At 39.3% G+C, this 20,030-nt stretch overlaps 1 protein-coding gene across 5 annotated transcripts in view; it reads right to left on the bottom strand.

Annotated features, from left to right (window-relative positions):
• The window catches only part of RGS7 (regulator of G protein signaling 7), a 582,263-nt gene that overhangs the window by 297,451 nt on the left and 264,782 nt on the right, over positions 1–20,030 (bottom strand). For all 5 annotated transcript variants that reach the window (XM_012506446.2, XM_030812615.1, XM_030812616.1 and 2 more), the window contains exon 3: positions 9,750–9,846. In XM_012506446.2, the coding sequence (XP_012361900.1) occupies positions 9,750–9,846 (97 nt within the window). The remainder of the gene's footprint in view (positions 1–9,749; positions 9,847–20,030) is intronic.

The raw sequence follows: 20,030 nt of genomic DNA, 5'->3' as shown, positions 1-20,030 counted from the left end.
ACAAAAATTAGCTGGGTGTGGTGGCACATGCCTGTAATCCCAGCTACTTGGGAGGCTGAGGCAGGAGAATCGCTTGAACCTGGGAGGCGGAAGTTGCAGTGAGCTGAGATCGTGGGACTGCACTCCAGCCTGGACCACAGAGCAAGACTCCATCTCTCTCTCTCTCTCTCTCTCTCTCTCTCTCTCTCTCTCTATATATATATATATATATATATATATATAAACTGGCTTAGACCTAAGGTGAGTGGGTCTCAACTGGGCATAGGGGAAAAGGAGGGAAAGCATTTTAGATGGAGGAAAAAGCAGAGCAGGGATAAGTTTCCATGACCGGAGTGGCCATGGAAAAGTGACCTCTACAGCTAGAATCAAGAGAGCGAGAGAGGAAGTGACACCAGATGAGGTCTGAGAGGCAGGGAGGGACTGATCCAGGTTGCTGCTTAAGGGTGAAGAGGATCAGAACATGCCACCAAAAACCATACCATTTTGGCATATTGATTATTCTGAGGTAAAGGCAATTGAGAAACAGAGAATGCATGAAGGGCTCTCCACCTTTCCCTTTGCTGCCTAAAAGCAGGACATAGGTAAACGTACCCTTGCCAAACCCCAAAAACCAGAGACTAAAATGAAACACAGTCAGAGCCCAGAAATCATATTTTAACCATGAACACCCAGTTACCCCTCGATTGATGTAATTTTCCTAAAAATCTAAGACCCTCCAACTAATCCTCCATTTTTGTATAACAAATATAATAACTAAACTTCCTCCCTAATACTAATGCCTTCAGCATATCCCTCTGAAAATGTGTATGTGTTTCTCCTGTTAACCTGTCTTTTGTTATTGTAATTAGTAAGAACCATAAACAGACCATAAGAGAGAACAGGAGAACTTTGGGAGGAAGAGGTGGGCAGATCATGAGGTCAGGAGATCGAGACCATCCTGGCTAACACGGTGAAACCCTGTCTCTACTAAAAATACAGAAAGTTAGCCGGGTGCCTGTAGTCCCAGCTACTCGGGAGGCTGAGGCTGGAGAATGGTGTGAACCTGGGAGGTGGAGCTTGCAGTGAGCTGAGATCGTGCCACTGCACTCCAGCCTGGGCGACACAGTGAGACTCCACCTCAAAAAAAAAAAAAAGAGAGAACAGGAAAAGTTTTTTTCTTCCATAGGGATCTTGTTTGGAATTTCGGTCTTAATCCTAAAATCAAAGATGGATTTTAATTGGACAGATTTGCAATTTGAAAATAGTAGTGTGGCTGCCCTTTGGAGAAAGGCAGGATGAGGTGCAGAGTCAATGTGGAGACTAGTTAGGATCAATGAGATAGTTCAGGTAAGTGCAGATAATATTTTGCAGTAGAGAAATACAAGCATACATGGTCCAAGCTAAGCTGACAGCACTTGTGGATGGAACAGATATGAGAAGAGGGGGATAAGAAGAGTCAAGGTGACCCCGGCATTTCTGGCATGTGCAATTTTTACTGAGGCAGAAACCAGGGAAGGGGCTGAGGGTAAGACAATGACTCTCATCTTGGACATGTGTAGTCTGAGACTTCTTTGACATATCCAAGCGAAAATACTGTATACACAGTTGAATTTATTGGAGTTCAGAGAAAAGGTCTGAATTAGAAACATACATTTAGAAATATTTAATTTAAGCCATGAGACGGACGGCATTGCCTTGAGAAAAAAGTAGAGTGAGATTTCCATTGATGTGTTGCTATTTCAATTACCTTGTAAATAGTCTAGTTTATTATTGTGTTATCCTATTAATTGTTCTTCCACTCTTTCTCCTTCACTGGGTTCCCTGATTTATAAAATTTATGCAGAAAGCAAACTTGGAGATCATCAGATATAATCTCCAAATATTACAGGTGAAAAAACTATAGTGGGTTACTCAGGGTCACACTGCTCCTTAGAGGTAAAAATGAAGACAGAAGCTCAGGTGTTTTTGATGAGTACCCCATAGGACTACATCTGCAACAGGAGCATGTTGGGAGATGAATGTTAAGAGTCCCAGGTACCCAGAATCCTACCAATTCTGATATGTGTGTGCTTGTCATAATGAAACAACACAGGACATCATGTGAAGGACAACAAACATGGGGTTACCCATGAGGTGGTGAGAAACAGAATGGGATTTTGCCTCAGACCCACTGTGGTTTACATATTAGTAAACTGTTCAAATGGGGCCAAAAGCTTGAACTCTCTGATCCTCTATTTCCTTCTCTAGGAAATGGAGAAAAGCAATAATTACCTTGAAGTGTTGAAAGGAATAAAACTAATGTATTTAAAGCCACTAACCACATAGTAGATTTCCAAATTACCAACTAATACTTTCCTCCGAAGTAAAGAAAAAAAATAGATGTCATCAAAATAATAAAGCTGGCCAGGCACGGTGGCTCATGCCTGTAATCTTAGCACTTTGGGAGGCCGAGGCGGGCGGATCACGAGGTCGGGAGATCGAGACCATCCTGGCTAACACAGTGAAACCCCGTCTCTACTAAAAATACAAAAAATTAGCTGGGTGTGGTGGTGGGTGCCTGTGGTCCCAGCTACTTGGGAGTCTGAGGCAGGAGAATGGCGTGAACCAGGGAGGCAGAGCTTGCAGTGAGCTGAGATCGTACCACTGCACTCCAGCCTGGGCGACAGAGCAAGACTCCATCTCAAAAATAAATAAATAAATAAATAAATATATAAATAAATATGCTGGCCGGACGCAATGGCTTGCATCTGTAATCTTAACACTTTGGGAGGAAGAGACGTGAGGATCTCTTGAGCCCAGGAGTTTGAGACTAGCCTGGGTAACACAGTGAGACCCTATCACTACAAAAAATTTTAAAAATTAGCCGGATGTGGTGGTGCATGCCTGTAGTCCCAGCTACTAGGGAGGCTGAGACAGGAAGATTGCTTGAGCCCGGGAATTTAAGGCTGGAGTGAGCCATGACTGTGCCACTGTGCTCCAGCTTGAATGACAGAGTGAGACTCTGCCTCAAACAAACAAACAAAAACCAACTTTATTATTTAAAAAAATCTCAAGGGCTCATTGAAATAATTTGGAAACATTAGACTATTGTTTAAAATATTAAAAAAGCAATTATTCCAGTCATCAGGATTTGAAGCCTATTTACTATATAATGCACCTAAAATTTATAAAGCACGCATGATTATGAATCGAAACATCTATATCCAAATAGTACTTGATATTATTATAATGTAATATATTTTCTAGAATAGAGCACACAAGAAACCACGCGCTATTCCAATATCTTGTTAAGCAACTGAAAACCTATGTTGTCAGTTTTAATTCATTCAAATATGCCTGTAGCCAAGGTAAATGGTACAGTTTAAAACAGTATCACAAATGAAGCAACTGTCTTACAAATGTAAAATTAATCATTTCCTCTTTTATTCATAAACTTTTATGCTTCATCTGGATTTGGATCTCTATTCTTCTAAAATTTAGAGTTTTAAGTACAAAGGATTTTTAGCTGGTATGAGTGTTATAGTTTGCTTTACCAAAGATTTTCAGATGAGAGAATGGATAAACATTATAAGTTACAGGATATGAATTCCAGGGAAAGAGCTATCACACAAGAATAAGACTTATAAATTTCATTTACAGAAAATCTTCAGCAAAATCTATAAATATACTTTTAGCTATATAGTTATTTTCTCAATTTGAAGACATAATGGCGTTAACAGTGACTGAGCACTTTTATGAAACTCTCATGGAATAGTATTTGAACTTCATCTCTTATTTTCTATTGTGGTAGAGCACTTGTTCAAAGCCAAGATGTATCCCCACTTGAATGGGGTGGATTCCAGGCAAAACCACTCCTCACCACAAAGTAGACACATCTCAGATGCCTCTTCAGGATTTATTCCTTATCTGCCTTCAAAATATGATTTGAAGCAATTTACTATATAGCCCCCCCAACAAACTTAAAAGAACAATAAAAGATAGAAAAAAAACAATTAGAAGACAAAGAAAGGTAGGTATGTCAGTGATGAATCACATGAGAAAAAGAAAGAATGGAACATTAAATTTAGCAGTGAACTTCTTGGCAACTACAGAAAAAAGGAAAAGGAAAATACAGGTTATACATTATTGTTTTTAAAAAGGAAAAAGTCAAGTTTATCTTCAAAGACACAAATTTTTAGTAGTTTATTATAAAATACATTTATTTTATTGTTTTTTTCATTAGAAACTTAGAGAACATGAAGGAAATGTCTTTTAGTATAATTTCGCAGAAATCACAAAATAAGATACAAACAATCATCTATCTGCCTGCTCTAAAGGCTTTGACACCATTAAACTCAAACTTCTTAAAGGTATTTTTTTTGTAGTTAAGGACAGACAATTCAAGTTCCTCGTTGAAGATGAGATTACAAAGTGATAGCCTTTAAGCAGTTCTGTTCCTACACCTGACTTTTTTAACCTCTGCTAAAGGAACCTTGGTTCCTCATACAAGTTAGTAACACATTTATTGCTAATGTATATGTAATCTATTTCCCCAGCAACAGTAAAATACTAGCCCACAAAACCCAGTATAGTTACTGGAACATAGTGAGTATTTGATCAATGTTCATTGCATTGAATTAAAAATATAAAGAAAAACGTAGTTAGCATGCATCTAAGACCAGCAGACACTAATCCTGTATTTTTAAAATCAGCTTAAAAATACGTATTTCTATAATCTGAGCTTAATATATTTAATCAAGGGGAAAAAAGAAATAATAAAGTAAAATAAAAACAAAAATTATAGATTCCCTGGTTCCATCTCAGCACTAATGAATTAGAATATCTGTGGTTTGCATTTGAAATCTGCATTCCTAAGACCTTCTCCAGAGAATTTGTTGCAGCCATACTCCAGAGTGGCATTTCATCAATCCCAAATATTCTCCTTTTATAACATGTTTTATGTACACTCCTTTTTTTTGCAACCATAAGTACTTTGTGTCCAATACATGTGCTATGGGGGATGACTCCTAGGTATAATTAGAAGAAATATTGAGATGGGAAAAGTTTAAACTAGAAAAGGGAAGTCGAAGTCAAAAACATGGTGAAACAAAAGGTAGATGTTTTACTGTGGAGGATTGAAGGAGATGAAGAAACCAGAAGGAAGTTTGTGCAGATTGCAGGACTGTGCCTGAGGACTGGGGCAAGAGCTGCAAAGCTACCAGTAACCCAGTACTCTTTGCCTTATCTTCTCTGCTTCTTCCTTACATGTTTCACTGTTCTCAACTGCAGACAGGCTTCCTTTGCTGCTCTCTGCACAGGAGCATTACCCAGCCCCTAAGTTACATTGCCTCAGTGCCAGACATACACACACACACACACACACACACACACACAGAGTCACACACACACTTCACCAAGGTTCTGGGAATCTCAACAGAATCCCAGGGGAGAGAGCTGTTAGCCAAGTTCTATAGTGTACATACACCACTGAGCTCATTCCCTGGCCCTGAAACACCAGGTCACACATGACCTGTGCAGCTGCCTGAGCTATCTCTGCAGCTGAGAAGGCACTTCTGGAGAAAAAGGCAATGCTGTGATTGGATCCACTCAAGGACATTTCTCATCTCAGAGTTCAAGGAAATGGCACAGAGGAATTATCCAAAGATACTGTCCTATGGTCTTGGGACTATGGAAACCAGGAGGTTGAAATCAACAACTCTAAAAACAAAAAAAAAACAACAACAAAAAAAAACAAAGTCTAGATGTTTCACTGGACAAAATGCATTTAGCGGGAAAAACAAAAACAAAACACAAACCCTATTATTAGGTAGATTATATTTGTCATAGCATTCTTTGACATGATCTGGATCTGGATTGCAGATGTTGCAGGGGGAATTGGATTATAGCATCACTTTCTCAACACAGCTGTTTTCACTTGAGGTGGATATGGGCATTACTTGGCCACCATCACCTGTGTTTTCCTTTGAAGCATGGGAGTTGTCTGGTGGAGTTGGATAGTGTTCATTCTCCCACAAAGCTGTTGACAGCTATCAATGTTAGGGGCAACAGAGACTCTCAGCTTGGGAGTAAAGGAAGGAGAAAGAACTAGATTATTCTTCCTAACTGCTTTTTCCTTCCCCAAGTAAAAAATTTTTTAAAAAGTCATTAGATAGACTGGGGTGGCCTTGACTGAGGCCAGACTGCAGAGATGATTAGAGCCCTTCAAAGAAAAAGATCGGCACAAGTAAGGTGGCCACTGATCCCGGAGCCCTCAATAAAACAAGCATGCTCCCAGGAGCTGCCCACCTTCTCTGGGTGCATTTTAAGGCAATATGTCTTAAACTTTAGTGCACAAATTGAGGTTCTAATTTAGTACATCTGGGGGTGGGTCCAGATACTATATTTTCTTTTAAAATTAACAAATAATAATTGTACATATTCATGGGATCCATAGTGATGTTTTGATACAAATAATGTATGATGGCTGGGCTCATCCCTATAATCCCAGCACTTTGGGAGGCCAAGGCAGGAAGATCACTGGAGCCCAGGAATTTGAGACTAGCCTAGGCAACATGGTGAGATCTTGTCTCTACCAAAACAAAAAAAAAAATTAAAAATCAACCAGGCATGGTGGCACGTGCCTGTGGTCCCAGCTACTTGGGATGCTGAGGCAGGAGGATCGCTTGAGCTCAGGAGGGTGAGGCTGCCATGTCTGCACCATTGCACTCCAGCCTGGGTGACAGAGCAAGACTGTCTCAAAAACCAAAACAAAACAAGAAACAAATAATGTCTGGTGATAAATAATGAAAAGTGAGAAATGATAAACATTTATCCTTTTTGAGTAATTAACATATCAATTATCTTAAATATTTATCATTTCTTTCTGTCAGGACGACTCAATGTCCTCCCAGCTATTTGAAGCTACACAATATATTATTGTTAACTATAGTCATTCTACGGTGGCATAGAACACTGGAACTATGTGGCTGTAATTTTGCATTCTTTAACACATCTCTCCCTGTTAAGTTTCCAAGTGATTCTGATACTAACGGTCCATGGAAGTAATGAGGCTTTAAGGAGCACAAATTGGTAACTTGAGAAAGTTAGATTTACAACATTTGAGATCCTTCCTTCCCTGTGGAACAGTCCATAGCAAAGACTGACTCCAGTCTGCAACAACTGCACTACCCTCCTTTCACATATGGCAGGACTTCATCACAATGGTTTCTGGTTCTACTAAGGGCAATAAAGTCAGCGGATTCCTTGTTTCATTAGAAGCTCTGCAGTAGACCACGAAACATGCTCAGGGAGAGAAGGGGGAAGCTGAAAGAGCTGGGAAAGCCAGCAGTCGGTTGCGAGTTGGGCCACAAAAGAACAGAGGAATTAACAATCCCCATAGATTATAAGAAAAATCTGGGGAGGGATATTAACTAGAAAAGACTGAAAACTTCTAGTAAAGTGAATGGAGCTTGAGAACATTATAATTTGGGAATATTAATATAAAGAAGCTGATAAGTGCTAGACATAATACTAGATATACCAACTAAATCCACGACAAAGCATCTAATTGAACCTACGAGGCAGAGCGCGCCTGCAAAGTTTCCAGGGAACATAAAATGATTACTTGGACCTAATTACATTAACGTGAAAAACGTCATTGATATTCTCTTTATTTAATAGCTACCACTGTTATTTTACAGCAGTGAACATTAAAACAATTATCAGAGATTCCCAGGTTAATTCTCAATCTATATGTCCAATCTTATTTTTCAATTAAAATCTTAATGTTGTCAACCAAGAATTCTTCCAACAGCTTGCTGCTGAGATATTTGCTAACTGAAGAACTCAATCAAAAATTTTAGACTCCACTAGAGTGGATATCACAAAGTTGCAGCCAAGCTTAATCAGATGAGCAAAGGTTTTTTGTTTAGCCTATGTATTTTCATAATTCCTGAATTAGAATGCCTCTAAGCAGGCCATACACAGTTGAACTGACCACAATTCCCAGTGCAGGATGGCAGCGTAGTGCATTTATCTGCCTGAATTCTAAAGGAGATAAGTTCATCCCTTTCATTAGCTCATCAACATATATATGAGTAACATTTTTATATGTGTGTTTAGATGTAGAGTTAACTTTCTGAATCCTTGACCAAATGGAGCTTAAGGTTTAACTAGGGATATAGGACATATGCAAAATAACTCTAAGACAAAGTGAAGCATATACGAGATGCAAAAACCAAGGTCTTTGAGAGCACAGAGACAAAAGGTTCAGGAGAGTTTTCACCAATGAGCTCTATGAACTGACTACTGAAGAATGGATGGAATTTAACAGTCAGAATGGCCTGTAAGTGGGACGGTGAGGAGAGGAGAAATGGAGTGAAGCCACAGATGTAAAAAGTACAAGGCATCATTAAGAAAAAGCAAGAAACTAGAACGAAGTGGGTGTAAGAGGGAGTACCAGGGAAAAAAGAAGACACATTTTGTTAGAGCAAAATGTCATCCCAGAGTAGCTCTCCTCAGCTCCAAGCTCCCTCTCTTCTCTCTGACAGCAACATAGATCTCAAACCCCAACACGGAGGCCTGCTTCCCTGTTATTCCTGTCCTGATCTCTACCCTCTTCCCAGGCTTGACAGCTTCCTGATCATGAATCTTCTCTTGATCCTGGTCATGAGGAAGCAGCCTGCAACCCTTGTACAGGAATCCCATGAAGCACCCTTCCCACCCACACTCAGCATCAGCCGCCTTCTTCTCCCTCCTCGCTGCTGAGGCTTCGGGCTGTCTGATCTTACCTCTTCCCTAAGCTGTGCTAGGCCATGCCCCATTACATCCCAGGCCTCAAAACTGACACTTTCACTGCCTCCTGGAGTCAGAGCACAGATGCTTAGCTTATTACTCTTCCTTGTGTCTTGGGTTTCTCCAGTCATCGCCAATCAAACCCGTGGGGGTTCCTCATTTTGGATAATGATTCTTTTATCTCTCAGTCTCCCCATTTTAAAATAAACCAACGACAACAAAAAAATGAAATCCATTGGGCTATGTCTTTTATTCTGCATGCCTAGTTATTCACTAAACCCTCACGCTCTTTCCTCTCTATTCCTTCAGCCCTTGGATATCAGGACCTGGGCACCCAAACCTGTTCCCGCAAGAGTCTTACCCTTGTCACAGTGCTATTGCCCTTACTGAATGCCAGTGTATCCCGAGCACTTTCATTACAATATCCTCTGCCAAAAATTTTAAATGTCTCCATACTTCCCCTTTTATCAGGATTAGATTCTTTGGCTAGCTTTCACAGACCCTCATAACCTGACCCAAGTTCTCTACAGTTTGGTCACTGTGGAGTTCGGTGAGCACGGCTGGTGGTGACAGTGGTCTTGAGTGAATATGGCTCTTCCTCATCTTTCAAACAGCTCACCACTGCTCTGTAGAAACCCTTTCCTGACTCCCCATCAGTCAGGAAAAAGAAATCACTGATTTTTTTCACCCTCCTAATTTCCATATACAACCTTCGTAACATTGCTTTTTGTATGTCTTTATTTATTTTAATATTGTTTGATTTCACATTTGTTCATTCGGTCTTCACAAACTAACTTAGAGCAGGGTCATGATTTTTGGTGTTTTGTTTTACTATCATTTCAAGTGTTTCACATGATAAACATGCCACAGGCATTTTATAAGTAGTTACTGAATAATGGATTAGAGAGAGAGTTTCAATAGTGAACAGTTGGAATCGGTTTTAAATAGTTATCTAAGAGGTACAGGAGAAAACAGAACTGTGCTCCATGCAGACTTACCAGAGAAGACGCTAGGGATCTTGGAAAGAAAGCTTTTGACCGTACGAATAGGAATTCCATTTTTTTCATCTTGCATCCGTGCTATGACGTCTTCCATCTAAACAACAATAATAACACAATTAAAACCTTTATGAAGTTGAACTTTTTTGAAAAAAATTGCTCTCATAACAATTTTGTATTCCAGTTTTGCCCAACTAAGAACAATGTCGTATTCTTGCCTTTCTAGTTTTTGCCACATTAATAGTTTAAATTCTGTTAAAAAGAGATGGAGGAAACAGCAACAAAAACAGCCATGTTAGGGTCCATTAAGCTACCAATAGGAATTTTGTGCTTTGAATATTGCCTTTCTCCTGACTTCATGTACCTTGGTTATAAAGGTTAAGATCAAAGATTGTTTATTTCACAAGGTTTTAGCAACCATTGTCATAGCACATTCATGCTTCATTAATGTTACCTCTACTGAAATCAGTGCAAAAGCAAGTACAGCCTTAAAAGCATCTGCTTGAATTGCTTCTTCAAGCAAGAGAATTTCCGTGATTTTGTTTTACAATAAAGTTCTAAAACCTGCCTAGAAATCCAGGACTGATTGCCAACTACTATTACATCTCTTGCCCGGGTACTTACTGAAGTGTGTTACAAAACAAATACACACACATACACACTCTCATGCACATACACTCATGCATGTGCACATACACTCCACACATGCACATGTACACACACACATATATATGCACACAAGTACACATACACATGCATGTACACACACATGTGCACACACACACATATATGTACAATAAAATGAATGTAACACCACAGCCTTCTGCCTGTTTACTAGATTCCCCTTTATCTTTGTTTCAATCTCATTAGTACACTCTCTTTTACTTTTACAAATTGCTGTTAATTCTAAAGGGCTGTGCTTCACAAAGTCAATGTGGAATTTAGTTTTGAAGAACATTCATTCATTCAAATCATAGCCACAGACTTTACTCATGTGCTTCTAAACCTGGGAGATGCAGAGACACACAAACATACCCAAGTGGTAGTATGGGACTTAAAATCCATTCATCCATTTACTCATTCCACAACCACTTATCACTAACTCTAGACCAGATATATGACTAGGCACCACGGATATGAAAATGCATACAATACAGTTCCAACCCTCAAAAAATTCAGTCAATAGTGACAACCAAGGTGAAATCTGAGTAAAGTATGTAGTTTAGCTAATAGTGTTGTACTAATGTTAATTTCTTGTTTTGATAATTATGCCATGGTTATATAAGACATTAACATTAAGGGAAGTTGAGTAAAGGGTGTATGGGAATTCTGTTTTCTTTTTTTCTGTAAGCCTAAAATTATTTCAACGTAAACAGTTAAAAAAAAACACAGTCTAAACTTTATATTAATGAATTATCAAATTTCCATTGGCCGGGCACAGTGGCTCACGCCTGTAATCCCAGCACTTTGGGAGGCCAAGGCAGGCGGATCATGAGGTCAGGAGATCGAGACCATCCTGGCTAACACGGTGAAACCCCATCTCTACTAAAAATACAAAAAATTAGTCGGGTGCAGTGGCGGGCGCCTGTAGTCCCAGCTACTTGGGAGGCTGAGGCAGAAGAATGGCATGAACCCAGGAGGCGGAGGTTGCAGTGACCCAAGATAGCGCCACTGCACTCCGGCCTGGGCAAAAGAGTGAGACTCTATATCAAAAAAAAAAAAAAAAAAAAAAGAAAAAAAAATTTCCATCAACATAGCTTTAGAATGGTTTTCAGCTAAGAAATCTATTGCGCTTGGTATCAATGGATGTATTACTATGCTGTAATCACACTATGAACAGATGTATTACTATGACAAATAACTGGAGATGTGGAAAGAATGGGTTTTAATGAAACACAGGTTTGTATTTGACTCTGAGCTCTTCTAATTATTATCTATGTTCTTTGAGTAAGTTAAACAACCTCTCTAAAACTCAGTTTTCTGATCCATAAAATGGTGATAATAATACTTGTAATAATTTCTTCATAGCATTCTTCATGGGATTGCATTGGGCCTAGGGTGGGGTAAAGTATTTTAAGGGCAAATGATACAACATATATAAAGCCTGGTACATATATAGAACAACAAATATTAGACCAAATGTCCATGCACACCCATGATATCTGGGGATGCTTATTCTCCATCTTTATGTTTCTTTCCATGTGGAAGGAGCGCCATTACCCTAATCCCCTTGCCTGTCTCTACCCCCTAATTTACTCCACGGGAGCTGAGCTGACTTATCAGATAGAAGAGCTGGGAATGAGAAACTGGCCTGCAGGGCCCATTCTTTTTCTCTCGGCTAGAAGCCCACATCTAACTCTGCTGATGGAGAGATGCCTGCCCTAGTGGGGTGAGCAAGTCTATTCAGGATTGTGTTTCAGGATTAACAGTGACTTGTGCACAAACATTCTTCCATAATACCTTTATCAGCCATCAGGGTGATGTTGTGACCCCTAAGTGCCTGTCTTTATGGTTATGGTTCTCAGTTGGCTCCAAAATCAAGTATAAAAAGAACATGGGGCTGGGCGTGGTGGCTCACGCCTGTAATCCCAGCACTTTGGGAGACCGAGGCAGGCAGATCACCTGAGGTCAAGAGTTCCAGATCAGCCTGGCCAACATGGCGCAACCCTGTCTCTACTAAAAATACAAAAATTAGCTGGGCGTGGTGGCAGGCGCCTGTAATCCCAGCTACTCGGGAGGCTGAGGCAGGAGAATCACCTGAACCCCAGAGGCAGAGGTTGCAGTGAGCTGAGATGGTACCACTGCCCTCCAGCCTGGGAGACAGAGTGAGACTTCATCTCAAAAAAAAAAAAGAAAAGAAAAAGAAAAAAAAATGCTTTTATCAGGCCTGCAAGAGACCCCAACAACAACCAAATACCAAATACCCCACTTCTGTTGTAATAAAGATCTCTAAGTATAGAAACATGAAAATAGATAATACTCTCATGACTTTTCATTTTGTTACTATTTGTTCATGATTGACCTGCTACAATGTTCAGAAATGCAGAATAAGCTGCTTTGTCCTGCCTCATATCGGCCTCTAAACCCTTGTATTATCTGCTTAATGGTTTAAAGCAGGCTGGATTAGAGGGACATGGAAACCTCTCTGACTCGCACTTTCATCTCAGCACCTAGAGATGTGGCAACAGTCACCTCTGCGTCAGGCTGAATTAAGGTGTGTAGCTCTGAGCGGCAGTGTTTTCTTTGTACGGTCTCATCCCCTCTCAGTTCATGGGATCCCAAAGGAGTGAGAATAGGAGGCTGGAAATTAAAAGTGACTTCTGTGGTTGTATTTCAAAATATTCCATTTTTCTGAGTCATAATTTCCACAAGAGAAAAAAATTTTAACTCCAAGTAAAAATAGGATTGGTGTTCTAGACTGAAAACGTGATCATGTACATGCATTCAGCTGTTTTTATCTTTATCCAGAAATAATTTATCCATGAACCTTCCCATGGCCTAGAATGAGACAAAAACAAACAAAAGAAAACAACAACAACAACAAAATGAAAAAACAAAAACACATACAAAAAAAAAACAAAAAAACCCTGATTTCTAAAAACTAAAATCAATTAAAAAAGAGAAAATTCTAGCACTCAAATGACTGAAGGGACCCCTTCTTGGCTAAGGGGACCCCAGGGAAACCCTGGAAGCTAAGTTCATGGCCATGATGGGATGGGGGTGGGACACACCTCGTTGTACCCCTTCCTCACTAACCACTATTAGGCTTTCTTCCCTAAGGGGCAAACAGAAACAGACCCTTTTGAAAGGCTCCACATTGATAATGTTGATTAATGACTTATCTTCCCAGTACAGAACAAAGCTAAAATGAGATTAGTCATTCCTTCACTCCTCCCTGTTATGTCTGCTCCCTCCATTCCCTTTTTCTTCAAATGTTCACCTTATCTTACGTAAAACGTAAACTTACAGGGCACTAATTAAAGTCTCGCAAGTATGTAATCATTCCTCTCACTGTTGCCTCCTCTTTTTTAAGGAAAATGTATAAATACTAAACCTCCTAAGAACCTCTTTGGGAAAAACAGCCACACAGGCATCTGTAACTTGTCCTCAAGCTGGCTCAACAAGCCTCAGTGATTGAGATTTATGTCTCAATCACTCATTTTGGTTGTCACAGTCACCAAGGCCACATAAAAAAACACATCTATCTCATCTGTTGACGTTTCCTCAAGCCTTCACTCAGAGTCTGTTAATTTTTATATTAAGCATGACTTCAACAAGCTTGATGGTCTGTTTTCTCCCTATTAGCAACAGCAATTGGATGAGAAGAAAAATGCTAAAAGCAAGCAAAAAAAACAGAACTAGTTAGACAGTAAGAGGTATGAGGGATAGTAAAAAGCAACTCCAATAAATATGAAAATATTTGGGGCAATTTAGTCTAAGGCCAAAAGACTCAGGTACCTCAAGTATCCCATATATACATGTATGTGTGTGTATATATATGTGTGTGTGTATATATATATATATACACACACACACACGCATATATATGCATGTATATATGTGTATACACACACATATATGCACATGCAGATATTCATTAAAATGCCATTGAGTTGTGTGTTTTCACTTCCATAAGCCTGTTTCTGAGGGTGAGGAAACTGGGCATGGGAGAAGAGAACACTAGACGATGGACATGGACAGGAGAGCTGGCATGCCTTGGGTCACCGAGGATTTTTCTGAAGGCTATTTTCTTTACTCTTAAGTTCGAAGCAGATGATCTGTAAGATTTCTGCTAGCCACAAAATGATTAAGTCTGGAAATAATCATCAGCATTCAGAAGGAGGTAAGTTTCCACACTAGGTCAAAGAGCCAATTCCCTGTTAGAGACAAATAGATGAAGCTATTAAATTAAACAAAGCCAGGCCAGGGTTGGTGGCTCACACCAGTAATCTCAGCACTTTGGGAGGCCAATGCAGGAGGATGACTTGAGCTCAGCAGTTTGAGACCAGCTTGAGCAACGTGGCAAAACTCCATCTCTCCAAAAAAAAAAAAAAAAAAATACAAAAATGAACTGGGCATGGTGGCAAGCACCTGTGATCCCAGCTACTCAGGAGGCTGAAGTGAGAGGATCTCTTGAGGCTGGGAGGTCAAGGCTGCAGTGAGCTGTGGTCCTACCACTGCACTCCAGCCTGGGCTACAGAATGAGACTCTGTCTCAGAAATAAATAAAATAAAATAATAAATCAAACGAGACCTTATACAAATGCATTTGCTTCCAACTGTCAGCACATTTTAGTTTCAATGCAAGCCGTAGTTATTAAAAGCATGCATTTAGGCCAGTTAGACCTGAGTTTGAATCCTGACTATACTACTTACAAGCTATCTAAACAGGTGAGTTAATTTAACACTCAAAGATTCGGTTATATCATCTGTAAAATGGAGATAATCATAAATTTTATACATCTTATCAAGGGCGAGAATTAGTGAAACAATGCTAATTAAATGCTTACTATAATGCCACCACCACCACCATCATCATCATCATCATCAACATAATTTTCTTCCTTCATCTTGTACTAGGAAGATACGGACCCTTTTTCTTTTATAATTCAGCCGGCAAAGATGCTGTGGTTAAGTGCAAATATTTGTTAGATGCAATAAATTGTCAAGCAATAAGTAGTCAGAGATGCCTATACATAAGCTCTGTCTTTGATTTCTTGTAAAAAACTGAGTTCATGTTGGCCCCTGCAAGACAGGAGATTTGATTTGATGAAATGTCAGGGGAAATATCCGTGCATATAAGCAAAGGCTATGTAAGCTATGAAAAAATCATATTTAGAAGGGGAAATGAGATTGCATTCACTTTTAACAAAATGAAAACATTTGCTCTTATCTCTTCTTGACAAATTTGCCTCCTGAAGTTATTTAGAAGATTAAAAATTGAATTCAGTGCTCTTTGCAAGACTTAATTTTTTAATGCAAACTGATTTACTATGTGTGATAAAAGTAAAAGTTAAACAACTGTATTTTGCAAAGTAATTTTCAGAATATGTATTGCTGAACTCACTCAAAACTTTTTTTGCTTCTATTACAGAACCCTCCATATTTCATTAACTAGCAAAACTATCTGTTTTCCCTTAGATGTAAACTTCTGGAGGAAAAAATTCTTACCTTACTCATCTTTGCATTGTTAATATATAAAGTGCCTGGTCCATAATGGAGGCTTACTTTAAAAAGAGGAGAGGGGATTGATGTATTTTTGTTGAAGGCATATGTTTGCTTTTTCTGAGAGCCTCAAAACAAAAGTGGAAGTTAATTTAAGATTTGGTCTTGAGATGTTTGATATGTTTTTTTTCTTTGTATGTAACTTTTGTGAAAAAATACATTATCAGCGTCAGAAATAATGACACAGAGTAGCTCAACGTAGTGCAGGTTAAAACACTCTTATCCCTCTTATTTTTTCTGCTCTATCTAATGCAGAGATACTTTAGCTTACTTGTTAGAGGAATTTCTTCCTTTAATGCAAGAGAGTAAATCAGTGGCTGTTGATGAGGCTGTCTTCTTGCCTGTAGATGTAACACTCAAGTTCATTGCCATGTGTAAGCCCTCAAGATGAAAGGCACTATTGAACTTCAACACCCTGCTCTTTTCCCAGGAATTCATAATTAGCATTTCCTTTGGAATAGTTTAGATGTCACTTCAAGCTTGTGATATATTTCAAAAAGGCTCAGGTTAAACAGTCCCCGCCCGAATACTTGGCGGAATGAAAGAAGGAGCATATTATGCAGGTACATCATCTTTGAAGAGAGTTACTAATTATTCAAGAGGGGCTGCCAGACAGGGCTCCCACATATTGATGAAAACAGAATCACTGCCTTGAAACCTTTCCAGTTCTCTAATGTTCTAAACAATTATGGGAGTTTAAATTAACTTGTAGCTATATTTGCTGGAACTTTACCACAATATCATTATTATTGATTTCATTAAGCCAATCGCTTTACAGAGACATCAGGACTGTAGGCAAAACATTTGTATGAAGTAAAGCTAAAACATTGTGTACTCTGTAATTCTGAAAAAGAAATGAATCAATCAAAATTTCAAAAGAAGTTTTCCAACTCTGCCTTACAACCACCATTAAGCACAGGCATTTGGAGATATAAATGGGAGACTAAATGGGCAGATTGAATGGCTTTTTTTCTATGTGCACATACTTTCAAATTGTGGCGTGTACTGTCATTTTAAGTGCTAGCTATGAAAATGGGAGAAATGATCACTAAAGCACTTCGTGGATTTCTTGGGCAATTAGGTGGTGGCAGGTTTTCATAATTTAAATCCGCCTATAATTCTTTTTACTTCAGAAAGCCTTTCGAATGCAGAAAATCATTTACACTTCAGAATTCATCAGTGAAAACAGAGAAAGTAGAGTCAGTCTCTAATGAAAGTTAAATTAAGAATAATGAGATTAAAATTTGCAACACAAACTGTTTTCTGCTGTAATAATTCAATTAAAGCTGCTTCTAATTGATATGATTTTTCCCCATGTTATAGCTGATTGCAGTCAGTATCTTAACTCAGAATTAATTACTCTTTTCATATTAAAAAACTGCCATTTTCATGAATAATTGACTAAAAATAGAAACTAGTAAAATCTTATTGCATGTAAATCTGTCCTAGTTTATCTTAAATACAGATTTACTTATTTAAAAAATAGTAACTCAGTGAGGTATGGTGGCTCATGCCTATAATCCCAGCACTTGGGAAGCCGAGGCCAACGGATCACCTGAGGTCAGGAGTTTGAGACCAGCCTGGCCAACATGGCGAAATTCTGTCTCTACTAAAAATACAAAAACATTAATCAGGTGTGGTGGCGGGTGCCTGTAGTCCCAGCTAATCAAGAGGCTGAGGCAGAAGAATCCCTTGAACCTGGGAAGCAGAGGTTGCAGTGAGCCGACATCGCGCAACTGCACTCCAGCCTGGGTGACAGAGCGAGACTCCATGTCCAAAAAAAAACACCACCACCACCACACACACACACACACACACACACACATATGCGCACACACACACACACAAGATAACTCATTTGAAAGCTTAGAAGCTTAGAAATTTTATCCTTTTGTGATTTTGCAGAAATAGAGGTGATTTTTTCTAATTTATAGACGTTTCTGTTTTTTTAAATAAAGCATCTGTCATTCGTCTCAAGGAATATAACCTCTACTGTAAATAAATAAACAGATAAATAAACAACTATGCTCACTGTGTTTGTTGGGATTACTTGGGTTGCAGAATCCCAAATTAAACTGTCATGAACAAAGAAATGTGTTGTAAGTACTGTGGGATGTTTTCTGGAACTCGAAGACGGGCACACGAGTGGGTCTCATAAGCAGCCCGCCTTTAGGGCATGCTTACTGCCCCCTCCACTCTGCTCCTTGTGGTGATTCCACTTTTTCTTCTTAGCCCAGAGTCCTCTCTTAGTTCTTCAATGCACAGAACAGCAAAAATGGCTGCCCTTACTGCTTGAGCTTTACAGTTTGTAAAATTAAATAATTCAAACTTAAAGCTTTTGGAACTTTAAATTATTTGAGCTTTGAGAAAAATGTGACTATATGGCCTGAGTCACATAGCATGCAGCTGCAATTCCTGCGTCTCCGATTACACATTACAGTATGTTACTCTTGTGCTGTAGATGATTAGGAAAGGCTGAAAGGTGCCATAAATAAGAGTCCATTACCCATCCTTATAAAATATCGAATCAGTCTTCCTTGGAATGTAGTAAACTATAACTAATCAAACTCCTGTAACATAATCTAAGAATTGGTCTTGCATGAAAAATGTTGCAACTCTGTTACATTTCTCTGTCTCTACTTATATAAGTGAAACCTTACCTCCACACTTGGATGCACTAACCCCATTCTTTTGGAGTCTGTGTTACCCAGGTGGTGACAGCCTCAAACTTTGTGCTCAAATAAATTCTACACTTAATCATATTTTCTCAATCTCATTATTTAATGCTGACAAGTTTATATGAATCCAAGGAGAAATTCCTTCTCTAATTTCCATACCTGAATTTTGGGGCAAAAACTTTGATTTATAACACTGGAGGTGGAGTTGGAAGGGGTGCTGGGCAGAGAAACTAAAGGCATTCGTTATCACCTTATTCAATATGAAAACCCATTGAACATGGATAGAGTTATACAGCAGAAAAAAGTGTAAGAAAAGCAGTCTCAAAAAAAATAAGAGTGGGTGGTTGCTGAATAATGAGAAAGAGCCCAAGGGCCGGGTGCGGTGGCTCACATCTGTAATCCCAGCACTTTGGGAGGCCGAGGCAGGTGGATCACGAGGTCAGGAGTTCGAGACCAGCTTGGCCAACATGGTGAAAGCCCATCTCTACTAAAAATACAACAATTAGCTGGGCGGGGTAGTGGTGCACACCTGTAATCCCAGCTACTTGGAAGGCTGAGGCAGAAGAATCGCTTGAACCCGAGAGGCAGAGGCTGCAGCAAGCCGAGAACACACCACTGCACTCCAGCCTGGGCAACAGAGCAAGACTCTGTCTCAAAAAAAAAAAAGCGCCAAAGAAAGACAAAAATTGATGCAGAAAAGAATGTTGGACAGACAAGTCAAACAATTGAATGAGATTTCACAGCTATGAAAGACAGAAAGAAGGAAGTAGCATGACCAAATAGGCCACCTGGTTAATTACATTGTACTCTTCGGCCATGGTAAGTAAGTATTTGCCCCAAGGTAGAAAATGCCAACGGTGCTAAATGTATGTGACGGAGTAACTTAGGTTTCCAGATTTCTTTTTTGTTCCTAGGAGGTATCACTTCTTTAACTCTCAAAAGGAGCCTCATGGCTAATTTTTATTGCAGTCAAAGTTCAAATAGGAGAGTTGTCAATGTCCCCTGAACTATCTGGGAAAGGCTTCATGGGAAAAGTAAGATTAAGCTGATCCTACAGGGTAGGCAGGATAGAGAGCTATAAAGGAAAGGAGGAGGCAGAGCACATGAATACTTTAATCAATTGCTTCATCTTCAGCATCAAGATGGAATGAATAAGACTCCTGCACAGAATAATGAATTCTGTCAGAATCCTTCTCCTTCTGCCTCTCCAACTTGACAATTTTAACCTTTCTGGAAGGTGTCTCTGTAGTCATTCTCAAACACAATTCCACCTTTGCTATCAACTTAGTTCATGTACTGCCTGCTTGAAATTCTCTCTTATATGAACTCCTTACCTCCTGATCCCAGTTGAGCTCACATCAGTTCGCTCAAGTAGCAAA

Source organism: Nomascus leucogenys, chromosome 5, assembly GCF_006542625.1.
Source record: "Nomascus leucogenys isolate Asia chromosome 5, Asia_NLE_v1, whole genome shotgun sequence".
Lineage (NCBI taxonomy): Eukaryota > Metazoa > Chordata > Mammalia > Primates > Hylobatidae > Nomascus > Nomascus leucogenys.
This window is presented reverse-complemented; position numbering and strand designations above follow the sequence as displayed.